Source organism: Oncorhynchus kisutch, linkage group LG23, assembly GCF_002021735.2.
Source record: "Oncorhynchus kisutch isolate 150728-3 linkage group LG23, Okis_V2, whole genome shotgun sequence".
NCBI lineage: Eukaryota > Metazoa > Chordata > Actinopteri > Salmoniformes > Salmonidae > Oncorhynchus > Oncorhynchus kisutch.
Window position 1 is genome coordinate 19,234,539 of NC_034196.2, and position 24,834 is coordinate 19,259,372.

General features: G+C 42.9%; 1 protein-coding gene across 1 annotated transcript in view; it reads left to right on the forward strand.

Moving 5' to 3' along the window:
* LOC109868476 (astrotactin-2) overlaps nucleotides 1–24,834 on the forward strand; it is a 413,904-nt gene that overhangs the window by 184,992 nt on the left and 204,078 nt on the right. The window contains exons 8-10 of the mRNA XM_031802536.1: nucleotides 11,054–11,138; nucleotides 11,837–11,911; nucleotides 14,558–14,695. Coding sequence (XP_031658396.1) covers nucleotides 11,054–11,138; nucleotides 11,837–11,911; nucleotides 14,558–14,695 — 298 coding nt within the window. The remainder of the gene's footprint in view (nucleotides 1–11,053; nucleotides 11,139–11,836; nucleotides 11,912–14,557; nucleotides 14,696–24,834) is intronic.

The following is a 24,834-nucleotide window of genomic DNA, read 5'->3' on the forward strand; positions in this document are numbered from 1 at the left end:
GCACAGGCACCTGGACACACACAAAGGCATACACGCACCCACCCACACGCTCAAACACACAAACACACACACACACACACTCTAGATAAATCCCTCCGGCTTATCAGTAATGCCACACCACCTGCTCCTCCAGCCATCGGCCACATTAGCACATCTCAGCACGGGGAGGATACATGTGAAATAGCATCACCTCTCTCGTTCAGGATTTCATGAAAGCCCAAGCCCAACCTCCCTTCTTTCCCTCCCTTCATTTTCTCCACCAACAAATATTCAGAGATTCCTACCACAACTAATAGGTGGTGAAATGGCTAGGTCGTTTTGGAACGATCCGGCTTTATCAGCCCTATTTATCCAGTCCACCACCGCACCCTCCCAATAGCTGATGTGTTACGGCTTTCTTCCGTCGAAGGAGAGTCGGACCAAAATGCAGCGTGGTTAGTTCGATACATGTTTAATGAAAACGAATATGAACAATACAAAAATAACAAACGGAAAAATGAAAACCTAATACAGCCTGTCTGGTGAAATACAAACACACTGAGACAGGAACAATCACCCACAAACACACAGTGAAACCCGGGCTACCTAAATATGGTTCCCAATCAGAGACAACGAGAATCACCTGACTCTGATTGAGAACTGCCTCAGGCAGCCATAGACTCTGCTAGAAAACCCCCACTAAGCCACAATCCCAAAACCTATGAAAAACCCCCATACATAAACACAACACAATATAAACCCATGTCACACCCTGGCCTGACCAAATAAATATAGAAAACACAAAATACTAAGACCAGGACGTGACATGATGTTGAGGATGAATCTCCTCAAGGTCCAGACACAGAATGTCTTCCCCCCTGGAATGGTTGTAACGGTGGAAATATGCATCGGGACAACAATATCTCTTTCCTGTGTCCATGCTGTGAGCCTTGACATGTGAAAATGGTCCACATGGCCTGTGCAAGATAGGGAAAGCGTTCTAATGAAACGTGTCATTAGTCACTTCAGGTTGGCTGCAGGGAAAGAGAAGGAGGGAGATGATCAGTTACTGGTCTCCAAATTTAGTCAGCTGGTGATTGTCAAGCAAATAACTGTCGGTCTCACAGTAATTGACCGTTAATTAACAAACACATTTAGCATCTCCTGGATTACACACGTAGCCTACAGGCCATTTTAAATAGTCTAAAAGTCTACACCATCACAATAAATCCATTATTTATTTTAGACTGGTCTAAAGAGGCATGATATGAAGAAAATGTTGTCTATTTCAGAAGAAAATAGTTGCATTCTCTGAGTTGTCCTTATGTTAGGTACTGATGTGCCTATGCCAAATGGCTGTAGGCTACACTAGTTCCTTTAGCCTACAGGATCTGCTTAGTATTCCATGGCATTATTTTGTATTATTTTATAGTATGAAGAATACAATTGAACAAAACTGAACAAAATATAAGTATTTTCTCCACAATTTGACAAGCACTTGATAAAAATAAAATCCATGCTTTTTGCGGCCCGGAGTGCTGCGTTGTGCCCTCCTCCCTGAGTGTGCTGCTCAATTCAAAGTGTCTCTCGCTCACATGGCTCTCCCTCACGTGATCGGGTCTTTTGAAGATATTGGAAGAGCTGTCAACATTTACTTTTCGTTAGCCAACAAGATGAGTGTTGACGAACAGCAGAAGCACTATCCTATGTCAATCTACTATCCCCCAAAGTACAAAAGTCAACCTATTCTGTTCTGTGAGATAGATACCAAATTAATACAACCACTAGCATCAACAACAATAAAATTATGCAATGTGGCTGACCCAACAGATCAGAATGTTTAGCTTAAAATGTTGATCAACTTTTTCTTCACATTATAAGCACAGCAATGTGCACATGGTAGTAGGCTACGAGTGCAAATGTTCCGAAAACACCATTATCAAAAGTGACCACAAATGCAATTATGCATTTAATGCTTTTATTATAAAGGTGCATTTTTCTGGTGAAAATGATCTTCCCCAAACTAGAAAGTCACACGCTGCTTATGTATACCAGTTAGGCTCTACACCCCTTCTAAAGAGGATTCATGTGCTTACATTTAAGAAGTTGTTTGGACACTTTAGTTGTGATACAAACCTTATTAAAACATATAGGCCTATGGGCTAGGCTACACGAGGTGTGTGACTATCATTTTTTTTTAAGTTGCAAAAAAAAGACATGGTTTCTTATGCTAGGCATCGTTCACAAGTCATAATATATCATTCACAGGTGAAAGGCTAGAATTGTCACCCATCAGACCATTCTTGATTTAATCTGGTCTTTACATATACTAAATAATATGTGTGACATTTGTTTTGATTTATAATGGACCTGTATCGAAACAGGGGCAGAGGAAAAAACTAATTTAAACTAATTTAATCTGTGCACTTAAATAGCTGTAACGGCGTTCTTCGTTTGTTGAAAGAGAGTCGGACCGAAATGCAGCGTGGTGGTTAATCATGATCTTTAATGAAGAAAACGGCGATACATGAAATAACTTATAAATACAAAAACAACAAACGGAACGTGAAACTTATTACGGCCTATCTGGTGAACACTACACAAAGACAGGAACAATCACCCACGAAATACAAAGTGAAACTCAGGCTACCTAAATACGGTTCCCAATCAGAGGCAACGAGAATCACCTGACTCCAGATTGAGAACCGCCTCAGGCAGCCAAGCCTAACTAGACACACCCCTAAACATAGCAATCCCAAATCCTATAAAACCCCAATACGAAACCAAACACATAAACCCATGTCACACCCTGGCCTGACCAAAATATATAACGAAAACACAAAACACTATGACCAAGGCGTGACAGAACCCCCCCCCCAAGGTGCGGACTCCCGGACGCACCTCAAAACCATAGGGAGGGTCCGGGTGGGCGTCTGTCCTTGGTGGCGGCTCCGGCTCGGGACGTGGACCCCACTTCATTAATGTCCTAGTTCCTCCCCTTCGCGTCCTGGGATAATCCACCCTCGCCGCCGACCATGGCCTAATAGTCCTCACCCAGAACCCCACAGAACTGAGGAGCAGCTCGTGACTGAGGGGCATCTCGGGACTGAGGGACAGCTCGGGACTGAGGGGCAGCTCGGGACTGAGGGGCAGCTCGGGACTGAGGGGCAGCTCGGGACTGAGGGGCAGTTAGGGACTGAGGGGCAGCTCGGGACTGAGGGGCAGCTCGGGACTGAGGGGCAACTCGGGACTGAGGGGCAGCTCGGGACTGAGGCAGCTCGGGACTGAGGGGCAGCTCGGGACTGAGGGGCAGCCCGGAACTGAGGGGCAGCCCGGAACTGAGGGGCAGCCCGGAACTGAGGGGCAGCCCGGAACAGAGGGGAAGCCCAGTACTGAGAGGAAGCCCAGTACTGAGAGGAAGCCCAGTACTGAGAGGAAGCCCAGTACTGAGATGAAGCTCAGGTAGGTAGTAGGCTCCGGTAGATCCTGGCTGGCTGGTGGATCTGAAAGATTCAGGTTGACTAGCAGATCTGGAAGATTCTGGTTGACTAGCAGATCTGGAAGATTCTGGTTGACAGGCTGATCTGGAAGAATCTGGTTGACTGGCAGATCTAGAAGATCATGGCTGACTGGCGGATCTAGCTGCTCTATGCAGACTGACAGCTCTGACTGCTCCATGCAGGCTGCCAGCTCCTTGTAGACTGGCAGCTCTGGCTGCTTCATGCAGACTGACAGCTCTGACTGCTCCATGCAGGCTGACAGCACCCTGCAGACTGGCAGCTCCTTGCAGACTGACAGCTCTGACTGCTCCATGCAGGCTGACAGCTCCTTGCAGACTGACAGCTCCTTGCAGACTGGCAGCTCCTTGCAGACTGGCAGCTCCTTGCAAACTGGCAGCTCCTTGCAGACTGACAGCTCCCTGCAGAATGGCAGCTCCTTGCAGACTGACAGCTCTGACTGCTCCATGCAGGCTGACAGCTCCTTGCAGACTGACAGCTCCTTGCAGACTGGCAGCTCCTTGCAGACTGGCAGCTCCTTACAGACTGGCAGCTCCTTGCAGACTGACAGCTCTGGCTGCTTCATGCAGACTGACATCTCTGACTGCTCCATGCAGGCTGACAGCACCCTGCAGACTGGCAGCTCCTTGCAGACTGACAGCTCTGGCTGCTTCATGCAGACTGACAGCTCTGACTGCTCCATGCAGGCTGACAGCACCCTGCAGACTGGCAGCTCCTTGCAGACTGACAGCTCCTTGCAGACTGGCAGCTCTTTGCAGACTGGCTGCTCTGGCTGCTTCATGCAGACTGACAGCTCTGGCTGCTTCATGCAGACTGACAGCTCTGACTGCTCCATGCAGGCTGGCAGCACCCTGCAGACTGGCAGCTCCCTGCAGACTGGCAGCTCTTTGCAGACTGACAGCTCCCTGCAGACTGGCTGCTCCCTGCAGACTGGCAGCTCCTTGCAGACTGACAGCACCCTGCAGACTGGCAGCACAGGCTGCTCCGAACAGGCAGGAGGCTCCGGCAGCGCTGTAGAGGAGAAAGGCTCCGACAGTGCTGGAGAGGCGGGAGACTCCGACAGCGCAGGAGGGCAGGAAGGCTCTGGCTGTGCTAAACAGGCGGGAGACTATGACAGCGCAGGAGAGGCGAGGCGCACTGTAGGCCTGATGCGTGGTGCGGGCACTGGTGATACTGGAGCGAGGACACGCACAGGAAGCCTGGTGCGGGGAGCTGCTACCGGAGGACTGGAGTGTGGAGGTGGCACAGGATGTGCAAGGCTAGGGATGTACACAGGAGGCCTGGTGCGTGAGGCTGGCACCAACTTCACCAGCCGACTAACACGCACCTCAGGACGAGTATGGAGCGCTAACTCAGGTGCCATCAAATCCCCGACACGATCCGTCGGACGAATATGGTATCTATAGCACCAAGCTAGCAACTCCCTCATTACTCTCCTCTCCACTTTCCCCATTAACTCCTTCACAGTCTCTGCTTCGCTCACCTCTAACACCGGCTCTGGTTCTGGTCTCCTCCTTGGCTCCTCACGATAAACAAGGAGAGTTGGCTCAGGTCCATCTCCTGACTCAGCCACTCTCCCTCTGAGCCACCCCCCAATACATTTTTTGGGATAACTCTCGGGTTTCGCTCTGCGCCGCCGTGTCTGTTTCTCCAACTCCATTCGCCTATAGCCTTCTTCGCACTGATCTAGCGAATCCCAGGCGGGCTCCTGCACTCTCTCTGGGTCGGCCGCCCACCTGTCGATTTCTTCCCACGTCGTATACTCCATGCCATTGCTGTCCATAACGTCCTCCTTTCGCTTTTCCTGCCTGTTACCACGCCGCTCGGTCTGTATGTGGTGGGTGATTCTGTCATTGGTGGTCTTCGTTTGTTGAAAGAGAGTCGGACCGAAATGCAGCGTGGTGGTTAATCATGATCTTTAATGAAGAAAACGGCGATACATGAAATAACTTATAAATACAAAAACAACAAACGGAACGTGAAACTTATTACGGCCTATCTGGTGAACACTACACAAAGACAGGAACAATCACCCACGAAATACAAAGTGAAACTCAGGCTACCTAAATACGGTTCCCAATCAGAGGCAACGAGAATCACCTGACTCCAGATTGAGAACCGCCTCAGGCAGCCAAGCCTAACTAGACACACCCCTAAACATAGCAATCCCAAATCCTATAAAACCCCAATACGAAACCAAACACATAAACCCATGTCACACCCTGGCCTGACCAAAATATATAACGAAAACACAAAACACTATGACCAAGGTGTGACAATAGCGAATGGAGGACGCTTTTCCCCATGGTTTATTTTCATGCCAGCCAGGTAGGCTATACTCCTAAGTAAAGATAAGTAATGTGTTTAATATTAGGAAAGTAGAGAAATAAATATAGTAGGCAAAGCCTATAGAACGCTGAAGGGATAGTCTTCTTTTTTAATAGAGGCCATCACTCAGTTGCATAGCCTATAGAAATATTGCGCAACATGAGCTCATGGGCACTCATGAAGTGTTTGATTCGATTTTCGAATGCGTTTGCATTGATGTCAGAGTGATTAGAGGGACAATAGAGTGCTGAGTACCAGGCAGTTAGCAGGTTTGGTAGGCTATTAATGACCATCAGCAGTATCAGAGCTTGGAGAAGCCTAATTACCGTGACTAAATGGTCACGTGAAATTTAACTGACTTCATGACTCATGACCCCTGGTGCGGCGGTAATATGGTTACCGCAACAGCCTTAGTCTCCAGTTAACACTCACTCTACTGTTTTTCAGTTTGGCTTTCATTTAGAAAACAAGAAATGCGCTGATGAGGGATTCTGGTTGCCAAAAGCATTTATGAAAGAGTTTGTTGTGAAGATTTTAGAGATGAGATGAGCGATTGAGAAATGCATGTGCATGTGTGTGAGAGAAAGAAGGCGAGAGATAGCGATAGATCCAGAAAGAGAGAGAGAGAGAGAGAGAGGATGAAGCAGGAAAGAAGTACAAGTTAGCATTGGCTTGCGACACAGAGACATAACAATGTTATTCACAAGTTCACCTGACTCTGGGGAAGTCCTCAAGTATCCCTTTAAATAAGGGTACAAAATAATATTGAAGTGATTTCCTGACCTTTCAATGATCTCTTTTAATTTTGTATACCTACAGGGGTCTTAAAATGTCAAATCAAATAGCTAAATTATCCTTGGTATTAACAACTTTAAAATTTTCCATATGTCAGCTTAGTAGAAACCCAGCCCTGGTACTTTAGACTCTATAATTGCCTTACATTTGTGAAATTCCTGAAGTAATTGCTCTGAATTATCATCCCACAACATATGACCTTTTTTTGACGACAACATTTAGTTTTGTTTTGCCATTTTTTGTTGGGGTGGTTACAGGTACAATATTCATATTCGTTTTTAAAAAATCCTCATTAAAAGCTTCTGCCTAAAGAAGGATAAAATGCTCCTTCATGAGCAAAGGAAGCTCTCACCTCCGACATCAAGGCCTTTCAATTTGCCATTCAGCAGGTAGCTAGCAACACAAGAAATTGGTGCACATTCTCACATCATTAAGGCAGTAGCTGTTCCCTGCTAGCCAAGGTGCTTGTACCTGAATCCGTTATGTCCCCGGCTCATCAACTCACTTAATGAATTATTGAGAACTTGGTGATAAAATGTGAATGGTTTTCATGACTCCTGCTAATATATTTATTTCAGTTTTATAACCCCATGAGGGACCATGGGCCAGTCAACAGGAGGGTTATTCTGTGCAATGCTAATGTTATGGCCGACTTTTACCGCCAATGACAATGCATTTTTATAGGTTTTTCACGCTAGTGGCGCATATGGAGCTATGCACAACTGTGCACAAATCTCCATAATCGCAGTTTGACCATATGAAATCATTGACTGGCTAACAAAACTCCTTGCTCCAGCCAAAAGGCTACGCCATGCCCACAGACGTTCCCTCTCCGCAGTGAGTTTGGATCTGAGTCCCTCCCGAAGATTTCTAGAATGGAAATCCATTCTAGAGCGTCTGATTGGTCTCAGAATCCGATGGGTTGGGCCAGAGCCAGAACACATGTGGGTAAAGGGGAGTTTTTGAAATGTGGAATTCAATTAGTACACACATATGTGAAATATAGGTACATATGTGAAATAGGACAGCTATAAGCACCCACCAAATTATTATTATATAGATACTGAGAAAGAACTGTTTTTTAATTTTGTTTATTGTGTTTTTCACTCTGACTACCATTTGAATATTATCAAATCATATCAAATTATATTTGTCACATGCGCCGATTACAACAGGTGTAGACCTTACCGTGAAATGCTTACTTACAAGCTCTTAACCAACAATCAAGTTCAAGAAATAGTTAAGAAAATATTTACAAAAAAAAATTTCATGAGGTTAATGAAAAAATTTGTAGTGAACATCCCATATACATTTCAACAAGTAAGAGGTGAGGATGAGAATATCAAAAGTAGGAAGGTATTCTCCCTGAGAAAGAATTGTCTGCAGTTAGATAAACAATGTGATCATCATGTTCCTGTCAGTAAGACTCAAGTGCCCCCAGCGGAGGTCATTTGACAACAGACATTTGTTACCCACTCCCCCAATTCAAATGGTCACATAGGTCCATAGCAAAACACTGTATAGTTCTGTAACAACAGAGTGACATTCAGGAACAAAATGTTCAGCGGTAGACTGGGGCTTTGGTGGATGAGAGGCAGCCTGAACCATAGTGCAGTGATAATGCCTGTATTAGTCCCTCACTCCGCAACTCAAGATGTTCCATAGGCCCATAGAAAACGACTTATTTCTGTAACATCAGAGGAGTGTTGAGAAACGCAATGTTCTGCAGTAGACTCAGGGCTGGGTTGGGATGAGAGGCAATGTAAACCACAGAGCAGTGATAATGCCTGCATGGCAGAAGACACAGAGGGCGCTTTCCCCTTATTCAGTGTATGTTTTTTTAGAGATCTTTTTTTTAAAACGTTTTATGAATCTGCCGCCTCAAATCTACTGAGAGATCATAAATCAGCTCCCTGAGGCCTGGGTAGAACAGGCCTGGCGCTTTCCCCCTGCTATGATTATGTATGGATTAAAAACACGTGAAATGAAAGATGCATCATGTGCCATACTGTACCACCCCCCCCCCACCTTGGATGCTTTCATCCGAGCAGAGGGGAAAAAGATACAATGAGTATCAAAAGCCACATTTTACTCTTCTCTTCTCTTTGCATTCATTCTTTATTTTTTTCGTTGTTTTGTAGATACAGTATGTGCAGATTCATAATTCACTTTCCTTTACACCTTTGCTGTTTTAGCAAAGTGTCCTTGCACTGTTTATGTTATGCTATGGAACACTACCTTTTCAGAGCACCACCCCCTTATCCTTGGCATCTATCTTTTCAAAGGCACTGTTGCCACTATGCTCTTGTCATACAGTAGTCTACCATAAAAGCTATGAATTGAATGTTTGCTTTCTGCCATTGAAAATGTTGCGGGTCCAAAGTGAAAAGGAATGTTGGTTTAGTTGATAGAGGGATGGGGTCACGAGAAAAAAGTCTGGCCATTTCAAGTATACATCACACCAAGACGTACCACAGTCATATGTTATATTGTTGTGATGGTACTTCCTACCGATATATCTACAATTTCATAGGAGTTGCTTACAAAATAGAAGGAGAATACTATATGATGGCTCCTGTGTATGTGTGGTGCATCGTAGAGGTAAATACATGCTTTTCCCTCAGAGAATACATCTGATGGGCGTCATTAAGAGAGGACTGGGTGTGAAGTACATGTAGTTAGATGCCAGGTGAGAGAGAGTTCAGGAATGGGTGGTGGTAGAGATGGAGTCAGGGAGAGAACATGAAGGTTTGTTGTAGAGGAGGGTTGTTAAAGATGGAGGGAGTGAAGTAGAGAGTAACTAGATAAGTGTGGTAGATGTGTACAGGGTTGTGGTTAGAGTGCTGTTAGAGGTTAGAGCTTGTTACAGCAATGGTTTGGAAAGTTGTTCTTGTTGATGTGGATGGAGAGAGTACTGTGAGTCAAGAGTGGAGAAGTTTGATTACATTTTTCTTTTGAATTTGTAACTTTTTGCCCCTTTTTCTCCCCAATTTTGTGATATGCAATTGGTAGTGGCAGACTACCATCGCTGCAAATCCTGTATGGACTCGGGAGAGGCGAAGGTCGAGAGCCATGCATCCTCTGAAACACGACCCTGCCAAGCTGCACTTCTCACTTAAATCGGAAGCCAGATGCACCAATGTGTCGGAGGAAACACAGTCCAACTGGTGACCGTGTCAGCGTGCATGCGCCTGGCCTGCCACAGGAGTCGCTAGATCGCGATGGGACAAGGACATCCCTGCCTGCCATACCCTCCCCTAACCCGGACGGTGCTGGGCCAATTGTGCACATCTTCATAGGTCTCCCGGTTGCGGCCGGCTGAGACACAGCCCGGGATCGAACCCGGATCTGTAGTGACACCTCAAGCACTGTGATGCAGTGCCTTAGACCGCTGGCCACTAGGAATCCCCACAGTTTTTTTTTATTTTTGTTTTATTTATTTCACCTTTATTTAACCAGGTAGGCTAGTTGAGAACACCTTTATTTAACCAGGTAGGCTAGTTGAGAACACCTTTATTTAACCAGGTAGGCTAGTTGAGAACAAGTTCTCATTTACAACTGCAACCTGGCCAAGATAAAGCATAGCAGTGTGAGCATACAACAAAGAGTTACACATGGAGTAAACAATTAACAAGTCAATAACACAGTAGAAAACAAAGGGGGGGTCTATATACAATGTGTGCAAAAGGCATGAGGAGGTAGGCAAATAATTACAATTTTGCAGATTAACACTGGAGTGATAAAAGATCAGATGGTCATGTACAGGTAGAGATATTGGTGTGCAGAAGAGCAGAAAAGTAAATAAATAAAAACAGTATGGGGATGAGGTAGGTGAAAAGGGTGGGCTATTTACCAATAGACTATGTACAGCTGCAGCGATCGGTTAGCTGCTCAGATAGCTGATGTTTGAAGTTGGTGAGGGAGATAAAAGTCTCCAACTTCAGCGATTTTTGCAATTCGTTCCAGTCACAGGCAGCAGAGTACTGGAACGAAAGGCGGCCAAATGAGGTGTTGGCTTTAGGGATGAAGTGTTTTTTTAACCCAGAGTGTTTGGGGTTAAATGTTCATGGTCAGACAGTGTCTAGAATAAAGAGAATGTGAAGTTTATAAGACACCATTGGTGGATCAGAACATTCCAGGGGTAGAGAAGGGGGTGAGTGTTGAAGTTGTAGGGAGGCGTATTTACTCCAGTTTCTAAACTCCAGTTCCAGCATGTCTGAGGTGGAGATTGAAGTGAGGCTTGCTATTGTTAGAGAAGAGGCGGGAGATTGGTGTTGAGCAGTTGCTGCCAAACTAAGTCCAATGCCAACTGATTAACTGATTATTGCCTAGTTATTGGATGAGCTGGGAGGCCCTGGAAGACACACAGGGTAATTTATTCGGCTGCGGGAGGAATTCATATATCTGTCACTTGTTCCCCCTCCATCCTGCAGGTGAATGCAGCTGTCATGAGGGCTATTCTACTGACCCGGTGCATAAACATCTCTGTGTTCGCAGTGACTGGGGACGCAACGAAGGGTGAGTCCTGCCGGTTCTGCCCTGCACACTCACTGTCACCTCACTGATGAGACAAGAGGAGAAGAAAGGCAGAGTGAGAGGGGGCGGGAGAGAGCGAAAGGGAAATGGATAGGGAGGGAGGGAGGGATAGGGGGAGAGAAGGGAGGGAGAGTGAGGGAGAGGGTAAGATGGGGAGAGAGATAGAAACGGAGAGAAAGGGAGAGGGAGATGGGGCATTCATCACCTTGCCTTGTGCCCAGTCAAGTGTAAGCTCTCTTCCTGACTCAGACTCTGCATGCTGATTAACTCGACTGGCCCAACAGCTGGGCCAATAAAACGGCAGCCTCCTCTAGCTATGCAAATCCCCCATCATCATGATGAACTCGGTCCCCACCCACCAATCACAGATCCAATCCCATTTCGCCAATTCAAGAGTAAAGGAGGATCATCTTTGGTATTTAAAGCCAGAGTTAATTGTATAACATGACCTTGCATAACTATGTTGTACTGAGCAGAAACCTGTACTGTATATCAACTCACTTACTTATTAATCTATTCATTTTGTAATGTGGGTTATTAACATTTTCCTGCCTCTGATTTTTCCCCTGCAATTTAGCTTATTTTGATCGTGCATGAATGTATAAGAAGAGTGTGTTTATACATGTGCATTGTTCAGTGTATACATACAATGGTCCTCTTCCTCCCTGCTCTCTCCCCAGTCCCTGGCCCTACACTAACCTGGAGAAGGGTTATGACCTCGTCACAGGGGAGCAAACGCCAGAAAAGATATTCAGGTGAGGAGACATGTTAATCCAAGCGCCCTCGTCTGAGAGCATAGCTGGTGGTCTGCCAAAATAATGTCTTTCAGATCAACTACTTTGAAGTCTGGGGAAACTGGAACGTTGTGTACACTACCAGCCACTTCCACGCACTATAGGATCTGGGACTGTGTGATTGTTACCTCCGAAAAACCCGCCTCTGCTTCTGCTCTGAACACAATAGCACACACACAATAGTGTATGACCGATAGTACACAATAATGCATACACACACACACACACGCACGCACAAACACACACACACACACACACACACACACACACACACACACACACACACACACACACACACACACACACACACACACACACACAGAATGCGGCCCTGTGAAGAAATAGCCAGAGGGTATGTCATGGACAGGGCTTTTAAGTACTCTTAGTGCCAGTCTTTGTCACCGGGCCTTTCTTGACAGGGACATTCTCTGTGACATTTTCCTGAGGAGTGCTAATGCTCCGTACAGTTGGATGTGGTTGTGCCAGTCAATAGAACCTTTCAAGGGCTTCTAACCCATGCCTTTGGCAAATTAGTGGTTTTCTTCAAAAGACCCCCTTTCTGGGGTATGTTGTAATTGGGGAGGTCATGAAATTGGGAAGGGGTGTCAGAGAATATAGTTTAACCTCCCAAAATAAGAATAGACTAGGTGATGTAAGAGTGAACCAGTAAACAATATGAAATGGGGCTGTAGGTTTTTATGGCACCGCAGAATAATCTTAAATCCTATGATGAATTCGTCGCTCGGAGCCCCTACCTTGCAGTTGAGAGAGATAATTATATTTCAAATATTGCCTTTCTGTCGCTCTTGTCAGAATCACTACAGATCTTTTCTCAGCTTTTCATGAATAAGCTGTTTATAGGGAAAAAAACATATCTCATATTTATTTTTCTTAACCAAACTGTCATCACCCTCTGATTCTCTCCTGTATTCACACACATGCATATGTACGTGCATACACACACAGACACACACTTGTACCACCCACACACACACCTTTGATAAAGCCTCCAGGTGTGTGTGATGGATGGGGAGAAGAGCAGGGGCCGATCAATGGGCTCTATAGTGAGAGGACGGAGTGAGCGGGATACTGGCTGTCAGTGTCTTATTTATGAGTGGACATGGCCATTGATCAGGCCTGATTCATTGTGTTCCTGTCTATATACCAGGTCAGGGACGGTCGCACTCTGCCCACTGCTCTGAGCACCTCTTTAAATGACTACTGACAAAGAGCTTATAAAATGAGATATTGGCTGAAGTCTCCATAACATAACGCAGCATTGGCAATGGCTTAACGTCAGTCACAAGGCCATGACAGCCAGCATAAGCCACGTTGCGTATACCATTAGCAGGAGATGTTATTATGATTCATAATAGTTCTCTTTCAGTCTTTGATAATGACACACACAATATACATTTGATTTGAATACAATATTGAGTAATAACTCAATATCTGAGAATTGTATTCAAATCAAATGTATATTTTGTGTATCATTATTGAAGACTGAAAGATAATCTACACAGATTATTTCTGCAAGGTAATAATTTAATAATATCTGTTTATTCACAACTTCCATTTATACCTTATTTATGCCTGTGTTTCTTATTCACTGATAATTCATGGAAATGCAGTTTTGATTGAGCCTACCAGAATACATTTTCTCTTCATATTCCTACTCCTTTAGTCGATAAAACATTTGCAGCTGAAGCTAATGACCCAACTCGTTTAGAGAACATTTGTTGCTTGATCAGCGATCATACTGCACACTCAATGCTGATTCTCAGTAAGAGTTTATACACAGGGATTAACAGTAATAAACTGTATGTAAACTATTTAAAATGTTTAATGATAATTGTGTAATATGACATAATGTTAATTGCTGTGGTAGAACTGATTATATTAACACTACTGCTGTAGCGCTGTTGAATGACTGATAACACTGTTGAATGACTGATAACACTGTTGAATGACTGATAACACTGTTGAATGACTGATAACACTGTTGAATGACTGATAACACAGTTGAATGACTGATAACACTGTTGAATGACTGATAACAGTTGAATGACTGTTGAATGACTGATAACACTGATGAATGACTGATAACACTGTTGAATGACTGATAACACTGTTGAATGACTGATAACACTGTTGAATGACTGATAACACTGATGAATGACTGATAACACTGGTGAATGACTGATAACACTGATGAATGACTGATGGAACTCACCGAGTATCGGTGAGGTCATGTGGTCAGGAAAAGCCCCCTGGCCCAAAGTCTAAACATTATGCACAGTAGCATGGATCAATATTCTCTTATCTCAACTTTCCTCATGTAAACACTAACTTTTTAGTTTAATGCTAAACACAATTTAATGATATGCATTTTGGTGCCACCTCCACCCCATTGCTTTCGATACAGATGGCATTGGTAACAAATATAAACAGACAAAGATGACCGTGGCTCTATGTCAAAAGGACAGGCCCTTACCAGCTGTTGAAATGCTGACTGATTTATATTTAGCTGATGGTTTAATATGGAGGATGATCACGTGCTTGTCGTTTTTGACACTTAAGTGTCTCATTGTCTCTGTGCCAATGCAGGTCGTCCTACAGCCTAGGCCAGGGTCTGTGGCTGCCAGTCAGTAAGAGCTTTGTGGTGCCACCGGTGGAGCTGTCAATCAACCCCATCGCCAGTTGCAAGACTGATGTGCTGGTGACAGAGGACCCTGGGGATGTCAGGTCAGTTTACCTTTAAAAATGCAATGTGTGGGCAGAGATGTATTTTCTGAGACCTGTTCTAAGGTCAGTTTACCTATACAAGCTTCTCTGTATGTGGGGGTGAAGATTGCCTCCGAAAACCTGATCAGGGGTCCATTTTTCTTTCTTCTAATGGTTAAGGTTCTGTTTTATGATGGGTAGGTTTAATTTACATACTGAACAAAAATATAAATGCAACATTTAAACAGAAATGTTCCATAGGCACAAAAGCTTGTTTCTCTCAAAGTTTGTGCACAAATTTGTTAACTTCCCTGTTATTGAGCATTTCTCCTTTGCAAAAATATTCCATATACCTGACAGGTGTGGCATATCAAGAAGCTGATTAAACAGCATGATCATTACACAGGTGTAGTGTACCTTGTGCTGAGGACAATAAAAGGCAACTCTAAAATGTGCAGTTTTGTCACACAGATGTCTCAAGTTTTGAGGGAGCGTGCAATTGACATTCTGACTACCGGAAAATTGGCATTCTAACTGCAGGAATGTCCACCAGAGCTGTTGTCAGAGCATTCAATGTTAATTTCTCTACCATAAGACACCTCCTGTCATGCCTTGGTCATAGTGTTTTGTGTTTTCGTTATATATTTTGGTCAGGCCAGGGTGTGACATGGGTTTACGTGTTGTGTTTCGTATTGGGGTTTTATAGAATTGGGATTGCTAATGATTAGGGGTGTGTCTAGTTAGGTTTGGGCTGCCTGAGGCGGTTCTCAATCAGAGTCAGGTGATTCTTGTTGTCTCTGATGGGGAACCGTATTTAGGTAGCCTGAGTTTCGCTTTGTATTTTGTGGGTGATTGTTCCTGTCTTTGTGTAGTGTTCACCAGATAGGCTGTATTAGGTTTCACGTTCCGTTTGCTGTTTTCGTATTTAATAGGTATTTCATGTATCGTCATTCATTCATTAAAGAACATGAGTAACCACCACGCTGCATTTCGGTCCTCTCTTTCAACAAACGAAGAACGCCGTAACACCTCCAAAGTAGTTTTGGAGAATTTGGCAGTACGTCCAACCGGCCTCACAACTGCAGACCACATGTAACCACGCCAGACAAGGACCTCCACATCCGGCTTCTTCCTACCTGCAGAATAGCCTTAGACCAGCCACCCGGACATCTGATAAAACTGTGGATTTGCACAACCAAAGAATTTCTGCACAAACTGTCAGAAACTCATCTGCATGCTCGTCGTCTTCACCACGGTCTTGACTGGACTGTTGCAGTAATTAGTCTTCTCCAAGCTCTGATGATGCTGATGGTCATTAGCTAACTGCCTGGTACTCAGCACTATTGTCCCTCTATTCACTCTGACATCAATGCAAATGCAATCGAAAATCTAATCAAACACTTCATGAGTGCCCATGAGCTCATGTTGCGTAACATTTCTAAAGGCTGTGCAATTGCACGAGAAAACAGAGTGATGGCCTCTACTAAAAATAGGATGATCCCATCAGCTTTCTATAGGCTATGCCTATTATCTTTATTTCTCAACTTTCCTAATATTAAGCACATTGCTTATCTTTACAACAGGAGTGTGTATAGCTTACCTGGCTGGCATGAAAGTTAACCACGGGAAAATAATCCTCTATTTGCTATTTAAGTGCATAGATGACATGTGTTTTTTCCTGCTGCCCCTGTTTCGAGAAAAGTGTATGATAATGGTCCATTCTAAATCAAAACTAATTACAGATGTACAGTACCAGTCAAACGTTTGGACACACCGCATTCAATGTTTTTTCTTTATTTGTACTATTTTCTACATTGTAGAATAATAGTGAAGACATCAACACTATGAAAAAATCAGTAGTAACCAAAAAATGTGTGAAACAAATCGAAATATATTTTATATTTGACATTCTTCAAAGTAAACGACAAGTCGGCAAGAACAGCTCAAATAAGCCAAAATAAGTCCATCATTACTTTAGATGCTATTGAACCCACACTACTACACTGTCTGAGCCAAGGACTTCATGCTTTCTGGTAAGTTTTGATTATAATACTGTGTGGGGTGAATATATTTTGTATGACATAGATCATTTTTTGTTAACTTGTAAATGGTAGCCTACAGCAAAGTGTGTTTAAATCATTTCTAACTTAACAATTTCTGGTAGTTAGTTTTTGCTACCATGTGGGTTTTAGCTTGCCTGAGCCTGCTAACTGAGGAGTCTTAATTCACCTGTTTCCATTCATGTTTCATTTTAAAACATTTATCTTACAAAGGAGTTGTTTAATCTAACTACTTAACTATTTATCTGTACATGGAATTGTATTTGGGTTTTTTAAACAATTTTTTTCTAATCTTTACAGGAAAATGCCACGGGCACTATCTGATGTGTGGAGACATTTCACTGCAGCTAATGTAGAAGGAAAAGCTGTGTACATTAGCAAATACTGTGCCAAATCAAATGTGAAGAATGCACCAAAGATGCATAATCTTTTGGCCAAATGCATAAAGTTCCCTCAGCGCTCACAACAAGCAACCTCTGACAAACTTCCATCTACTTCTATTTGAGGTGACAATGATTAATCAGACACCTTATCGATAACAACAGCTCATGGTCCTCCTGGAATCAGAAGCTGTTTTGACTCAATGGAGTAACGTAGTCAGAGAAATGCTGGTGATTGTCTTGCTCGAGCTGTGTATGCAACTGGTGCTCTGATGCTCACAGGCAATTTGTATTGGAAGATATTTCTGAATGTTCATCGCCCAGCATACACCCCTCCAACTAGACATGTTTTATCTACTCTTTTATCTACTCATTGACTGAATGCAGAGTTCAACTGAACATCAAGAAAATCAGAGAAAGCAGACTGTATTGCAATCATCTCTGATGGATGGTCAAATGTTTGTGGACAAGGAATAATGAACTACATAATCTCCACCCCTCAACCAGTATTCTACAAGAGCACAGACACAAGACACAACAGACACACCAGTACATTGCAAATGAGCTGAAGGCAGTCATCAATGACCTTGGACCACAGAAGGTATTTGCACTGGTGACAGACAATGCTGCGAACATGAAGGCTGCTTGTTCTAAAGTGGAGGAGTCCTACCCTCACATCACACCCATTGGCTGTGCTGCTCATGCTTTGAATCTGCTCCTCAATGACATCATGGCACTGAAAACAATGGATACACTCTACAAGAGAGCCAAGAAAATGGTTAGGTATGTGAAGGGTCAGTGAGTTATAGTAGCAATCTACAGTTGAAGTCAGAAGTTTACATACACTTAAGTTGGAGTCATTAAAAAACTAATATTTCAACCACTCCACAAAATTCTTGATAACAAACTATAGTTTTGGCAAGTTGGTTAGGACATCTACTGTGTGGATGACTCAAGTAATTTTTCCAACAATTGTTTGCAGACAGATTATTCACTGTATCACAATTCCAGTGGGTCAGAAGTTTACGTACACTAAGTTGAATGTGCCTTTAAACAGCTTGGAAGATTCCAGAAAATTATTTCATGGCTTTAGAAGCTTCTGATAGGCTAAATTACATCATTTGAGTCAATTGGAGATGTACCTGTGGATGTATTTCAAAGCCTACCTTCAAACTCAATGCCTCTTTGCTTGACATCATGGGAAAATCAAAAGAAATCAGCCAAGACCTCAGCATTTTTTTTGTAGACCTCCACAATTCTGGAGAAATTTCCAAATGCCTGAAGGTACCACGTTCATCTGTACAAACAATAGTACGCAAGTATAAACACCTAGGGACCAAGCAGTCGTCATACCGCTCAGGAAGGAGAGGCATTCTCTGTCCTAGAGATGAACGTACTTTGGTGCGAAAAGTGCAAATGAATTCCTGAACAACAGCAAAGGACCTTGTAAAGATGCTGGAGGAAACAGGTACAAAAGTATCTATATCCACAGTAAAACGAGTACTATATCGACATAACCTGAAAGGCCGCTCAGCAAGGAGGAAGCCACTGCTCCAAAACCGCCATAAAAAAGCCAGACTACGGTTTGCAAATGCACATGGGGACAAAGATTGTACTTTTTGGATAAATGTCCTCTGGTCTGATGAAACAAAAATAGAACTATTTGGTCATAATCACCATTGTTATGTTTGGAGGAAAAAGGGGGAGGCTTGCAAGACGAAGAATACCATCCCAATCGTGAAGTTTTGGGGTGGAAGCATCATGTTGTGGGGGTGCTTTGCTGCAGGAGGGACAGGTGCACATCACAAAATAGTTGGCATTATGAGGTAGGAAAATGATGTCGATATATGGAAGCAATATCTCAATACATCAGTCAGGAAGTTAAAGCTTGGTCGCAAATGGGTCTTCCAAATAGACAATGACCCCAAGCATATTTCCAAAGTTGTGGCAAAATGGCTTAAGGACAACAAAGTAAAGGTGTTGGAGTGGCCATCACAAAGCCCTGACCTCAATCCTATAGAATATGCGTGGGCAGAACTGAAAAAACACGTGCGAGCAAGGAGGCCTACAAACCTTACTCAGTTACACCAGCTCTGTCAGAAGGAATGGACCAAAATTCGCCCAACTTATTGTGGGAAGCTTGTGGAAGGCTACCCGAAAAGTTTGACCCAAGATAAACAATTCAAAAAGCAACGCTACCAAATAGACAGTCTCCTGGAGGGGAAGGAGTCTCCAAGAAATGACCATGTCACAGTCTGCTGATATGGACAGCCCCATCAAGAGGATCCTCCTGGATGATGTATTTTGAGAGAGAGTGGTAAGCAGCCTGAAACTCCTGAAACCTATAACAGTGGCCATTGCATGGATTGAGGGAGACAATACCATCCTGTCTGATGTTCAGACTCTGCTTCTAAATGTAAGATGTAAAGATGTAAATGTAAGTACTGCCATGCCCACTACACTGTTGCTCCAAGCAGAGGCAACTGCAGTTCTGAAATACATCAAAAAGCATGAAGACTTCTGCCTGAAGCCCATACACACCGCAGCATACATGTTGGACCCCAAGAACGCCGGCAGGAGCATCCTGTCTGGTGCAGAGATCAACAAGGCCTGTGGTGTCATCACTACCGTGTCTCGCCTGGATGAGAGCAAGGTTCTTGGCCTGGATGAGAGCAAGGTTCTTGGCAGTCTGGCAAAGTACACTTCCATGCAAGGGCTTTGGGATGGAGATGCAATATGGCAATCGTGCCAACATATCTCATCAGCCACCTGGTGGAAGGGACATTGTGGATTTGAGGCTCTTTCCCCTGTTGTCTCCATCATCCTCCAAATCCCAGAGCGCAACTGGTCCTTGTTTGGGAACACACACACCAAAGCACGCAACAGGCTGACCAATACAAGGCCTGACCAATACAAGGGATGGCTCACCTGACAACGATCCATCCTCAACAAGGTTGTAAAGTGACAGTTTAGATGAGGCCTCAGTCTGATGTTCAAGAGGTGGACATTGAGAAGGTCCAGGGAGAAGACATGGAAGCCTGAGAGGAAGACAACCAGAGCTTTAGTTTCTAGACTATCATTTTACAGATTTTTGGCAGATTTTTGGGAGACGCGATGGATCGTTGGGGATCATTCAATATTCCCTTTCTTTTTTTTCTGTGAAATCATTCCATGTGAAGAGTCAACTCATTTAATTAAAGTTCAATTTGTAACTAAATAGATTTTTTTTTCTAATGGAAGGATTTAATCATTTGCTATTATGTCTCCTTATGATATGGTAAATATATCCAATGGAAAAAACATCGACACTTAAATGGTATGAATATGAATTTGCATATATTTCCGTTAATTCCCATATATTCCCGTTAATTCCCATATATTCCCATTAATTCCCACGGAAAGTTTCCACCTCTGAATATTCCCCAAAATGTGCAATCCTAGTCACACCAGATACTGACTGGTTTTCAGATTTTTTAAAAGTTATTTGTGAACTGCAGATGCAAATCTTTATTCCCAGTCATGTGAATAGATCAGGGCCTAATTCATTTATTTAAATTGACTGCTTTCCTTATATGAACTGTAAATCATAAAAATCTTCGGAATTGTTGCATGTTGCGTTTATACTTTTGTTCAGTTTCGATCTGTGCTTAAAGGGCATTTTCTCTCCCACAGTTTCCACAATGATTCTGACCATTTAAACTTCCGTCAACGTCAAACAATATGATTAATAAGACACACACAAGAGATTTCATATATTACAATGTTACTTGGGTCATGTTAGTGTGCATAAAATTGTAATAGTACCCTGTCATCCCACAACAGAGAACTTCTAGCCACAGCACAAACGCCTACAGTGACATCAGCAACTCATGTCAACAACTAAGTGGTGGTTGATGGATAGATATGGCTAAGCATTCGATTTAAAACGGTCTGACTCACTGTATACACCATGCGAGTGCATAGGCAGGCAACGTTGATAAAACCACTTTTCAGCAATTTCTTGTTTTATAATGGTTTGAAAACTACTTTACAGTATGTGGTCCATAGGCGATACATGTACTAATTGCCACAACATTAACATATGGACGTAAAATGGCGACAGGCAGCATTTCATTAGTGATTCTGGAGGAGAGGCCTAATTGAGAGTGGAGCTCTCCCTTGGCAATAGTGTACATCTGTGCTTACTACTCCAACGTTCTGTTGTCCCAGAAAGAGGATTACTATCCCACTGCCAATTAATTAGGACGAGCATTTGAATAAGCTTGTGATGGGAGAAAACTGTGAAGAACAATGTTGAGATCAATAGCAGTGTTCAACAAACACTTGAAAATACCTAATCAAACGTATGAACAGGTACAGGCATGATTGCATTGGTCATTTTAGAAAGCTGGTGTTGCTAGGTGATCTTTTTCTCTCTATTTTTACCCGGAGAAAAAGGTAATTACTCCATTGTGCCTTTTCCATATCTTGACTATCACTCAGTAGTGTTCTGGTGATGAATAGATTTCATTACAAGTTCAATTCCGGTTCAGAAGTAGAACACCAAATTGACCAGCTAAAATGGAGTGAGGACTTGCCATTATGGCTGCACAGCAGAGAGCCCCATTTACGTTACATCAATTAATCTCGAAGCCGACATGTCTTTATGAAAGGACAGTGCATGTTCCCTGCTCCATTCCAGTGGCATAATTTGAGAGAATTGGGACTCTCAGAGGGGCTGTGTGTGTGTGTGTGTGTGTGTGTGTGTGTGTGTGTGTGTGTGTGTGTGTGTGTGTGTGTGTGTGTGTGTGTGTGTGTGTGTGTGTGTGTGTGTGTGTGTGTGTGTGTGTGTGTGTGTGCGTGCGTGCGTGCGTGCGTGCGTGAAAGCAAACATGTCCAATCTCTCCTCACTAATACAGCTGTCAGCTGTGTGAGCGGACATCTGGACCCAGCAAATAAACTCCTTAATGTTCTACTTTTGTGCTTATAATGATGGTTATAATGCTGACTTTGAATAGTTGCCTTGTCTTGAAACCTTTGATTTAAGACCACAGTGTGTGCATAGTTGAACACCGTTTGACTATAAAGGAATAATGATCCACTATAGATCTTTAACCGGATGCTTGTTATAGACATTGCTGCAGTACTGTATCTCCTTTGTACATTATGATGAAAAGGCTCTGCTGTGGAAGTATGTTTGAAAACGCTATTCAGTGAAACAGTGATTCCTATTTAAACAAACCCAACCAACTCCACTGTAGCAGCGAGTGTTTTTGTCTGCTGGGAGTGCTAGCCTACTGAATGATTCATCAGCCTTAATTACTATTTAGCATCACACCAGGAACTAAATAATAACTTTGAAAACATTAACGAAGGGAACATAACATTTTATGAGTGATTAGACTGGGTTTCTGTAGAAAATATATAATTTGGCGAAGCGTTTTGGTTGGGGGGTGGGGAATCCTATGGGGCAGCTCACCCCTCTGATGCTCTCCAAGAGAAAATGTATTCAGTCAGAGACTGCGTTAGTCAGCCAGGATAGTCATGATATATGTATTGATGCTGAGCATTGATGCGTTGCTCCAAGAATCCAAGGCTGGATGGAATTCAGTCAATGTTGACATGTCTACACGGTGTCTTTGTTTAGAACAACTGCCTACACACTCACTAGCAGTGAGTTTTTACAGTTCTGATAATTATTATTTTGTTGTATTTGTCCATGGGAAAAGTAAATACTGTCTAAATATTACATTGCCTAAGTACTAAATGACTATGAATTGAGACCTAAGTACCAAGCAGTTAGGCCTACAGTTGATTGTCCTTTTAATGTTACAGCGTACTGCGCCGCAGTTTGCATGGTGCTGCAGAATTCTATGGCACGTTATTTAAGTGTGAACCACTGGTACCATTAATGCTAGTTAGTGCTAGTTTGACCATCAGACGGCATCTTTGAGAAGCATTTGATAGCCTTCAATAGTGGCTGTACTAGAGAATTTAAAACCTTTTTTTGTAAGAACACAGTATATGGGACTGATTTTAAGTTTTGCTTATTTGATTAATATTATGGTGTTTCTATTCCAAGATAAATTTTAAAAACCCTGGGTTTCCGCTAGGATGGAAAGGAAAATATGGCGGTGTACAACGTGACAGTCGTTGGCTACAGTACTGGGCTATTTAGTTAACCTTTTGCGACGAGAAAACATGTATCCGGGAGCGTAATCATAGCCTCAAACGCATTAGCATAACACATAAACATAAACTTTTCCTATTCATGAAAATGCAAATGAAGTGAAATAAATATATTCAAACACAAGCTTAGCCTTTTGTTAACAACACTGTCATCTCAGATTTTCAAAATATGTGTTACAGCCAACACTAGACAAGCATTTGTGTAAGTTTATCATGGCATAATGATATGCTAGGCTCTGCTGGCAGCAGGCAACATTTTCACGAAAATAAGAAAAGCAACCAAATTAAACCATTTACCTTTGAAGAACTTCAGATGCTTTCACGCAGGAGACTCCCAGTTAGATAGCAAATGTTCCTTTTTTCCAAAAATATTATTTTTGTAGGTGAAAAAGCTCCCGTTTATTCATCATGCTTGGCTGAGAAATCGACCCTAAAATGCTACAACTATAACGCCAAACTTTTTTCTAAATTTGCTCCATAATATCGACAGAAACACGGCAAACATTGTTGAGGATCCATCCGCAAGGTGTTTTTAACAAATATATTCGATAATATATCCGTCGAGGCAGTTGGTTTCTCATAAGAAGCGATTGGAAAAATGGCTACGTCAGTATTTTACGCAAGGTTTTCTGCGGGAGACACCATGTGACCACATGCCATATATGGACCCTTACAGCCATTCTTCAAGGGAAATGCCTAAAAAGACGTCACAATGCTGTAGACACCTTGGGGAAAACGTGGAAAACGTAAGCTCATTCGTAGCTCATTCACAGCCATATAAGGAGTCATTGACATGAGGCGGTTTCAAAAAATGCGGCACTTCCTGGTTCGGATTTTTATCTGGGTTTCGCCTGTAACATCAGTTCTGTGGCACTCACAGACAATATCTTTGCAGTTTTGGAAACGTCAGGGTGTCTTCTTTCCAAAGCTGTCAATTATATGCATAGTCGAGCATCTTTTCGTGACAAAATATCTTGTTTAAAACGGGAAGTTTTTCACCCAAAAATTTAAATAGCGCCCCCTAAATCCAACTGGTTAAAGAATCCCTGTGTCGTGTGGGCATGCGGGAGACCGGTGTTCAATTCCCCAATGGGGAGGAAGCAGTAGGCTGTCCTTGTAAATAATAATTTGTTCATAACTGACTTGCCTAGTTAAATAAAGTTTACACTAAGAGCATAAGATTTCTTTCTTCTAATTTTCTAATTCTAGTCTAACCAAACCCAAAAATCGAATTGATTTATCAAGACCAGTCCCCATGCTTGTCTCAGAGCAGCGCGAAATGTTGCTAAAATAGTTGGAGGCTATTGCTTCAAATCCTATTGCTTCTAACTTCAATATGCTCTTTAAATAAATAAGACCTAAATCACTTTTAACAGCACATTACTCAACACTAGTGAGACTCAAGTCGCCTATGGTAGGCCACAGTATAACGAAAAATATGGCATAAAATCTCTGTCAATAATTACATATAGAGGAATGGAGGATATTTATGTAATTCAGTGATATTTATTCCCATAGTAATTCGTTATGGATCCATAACTAAATAAACATT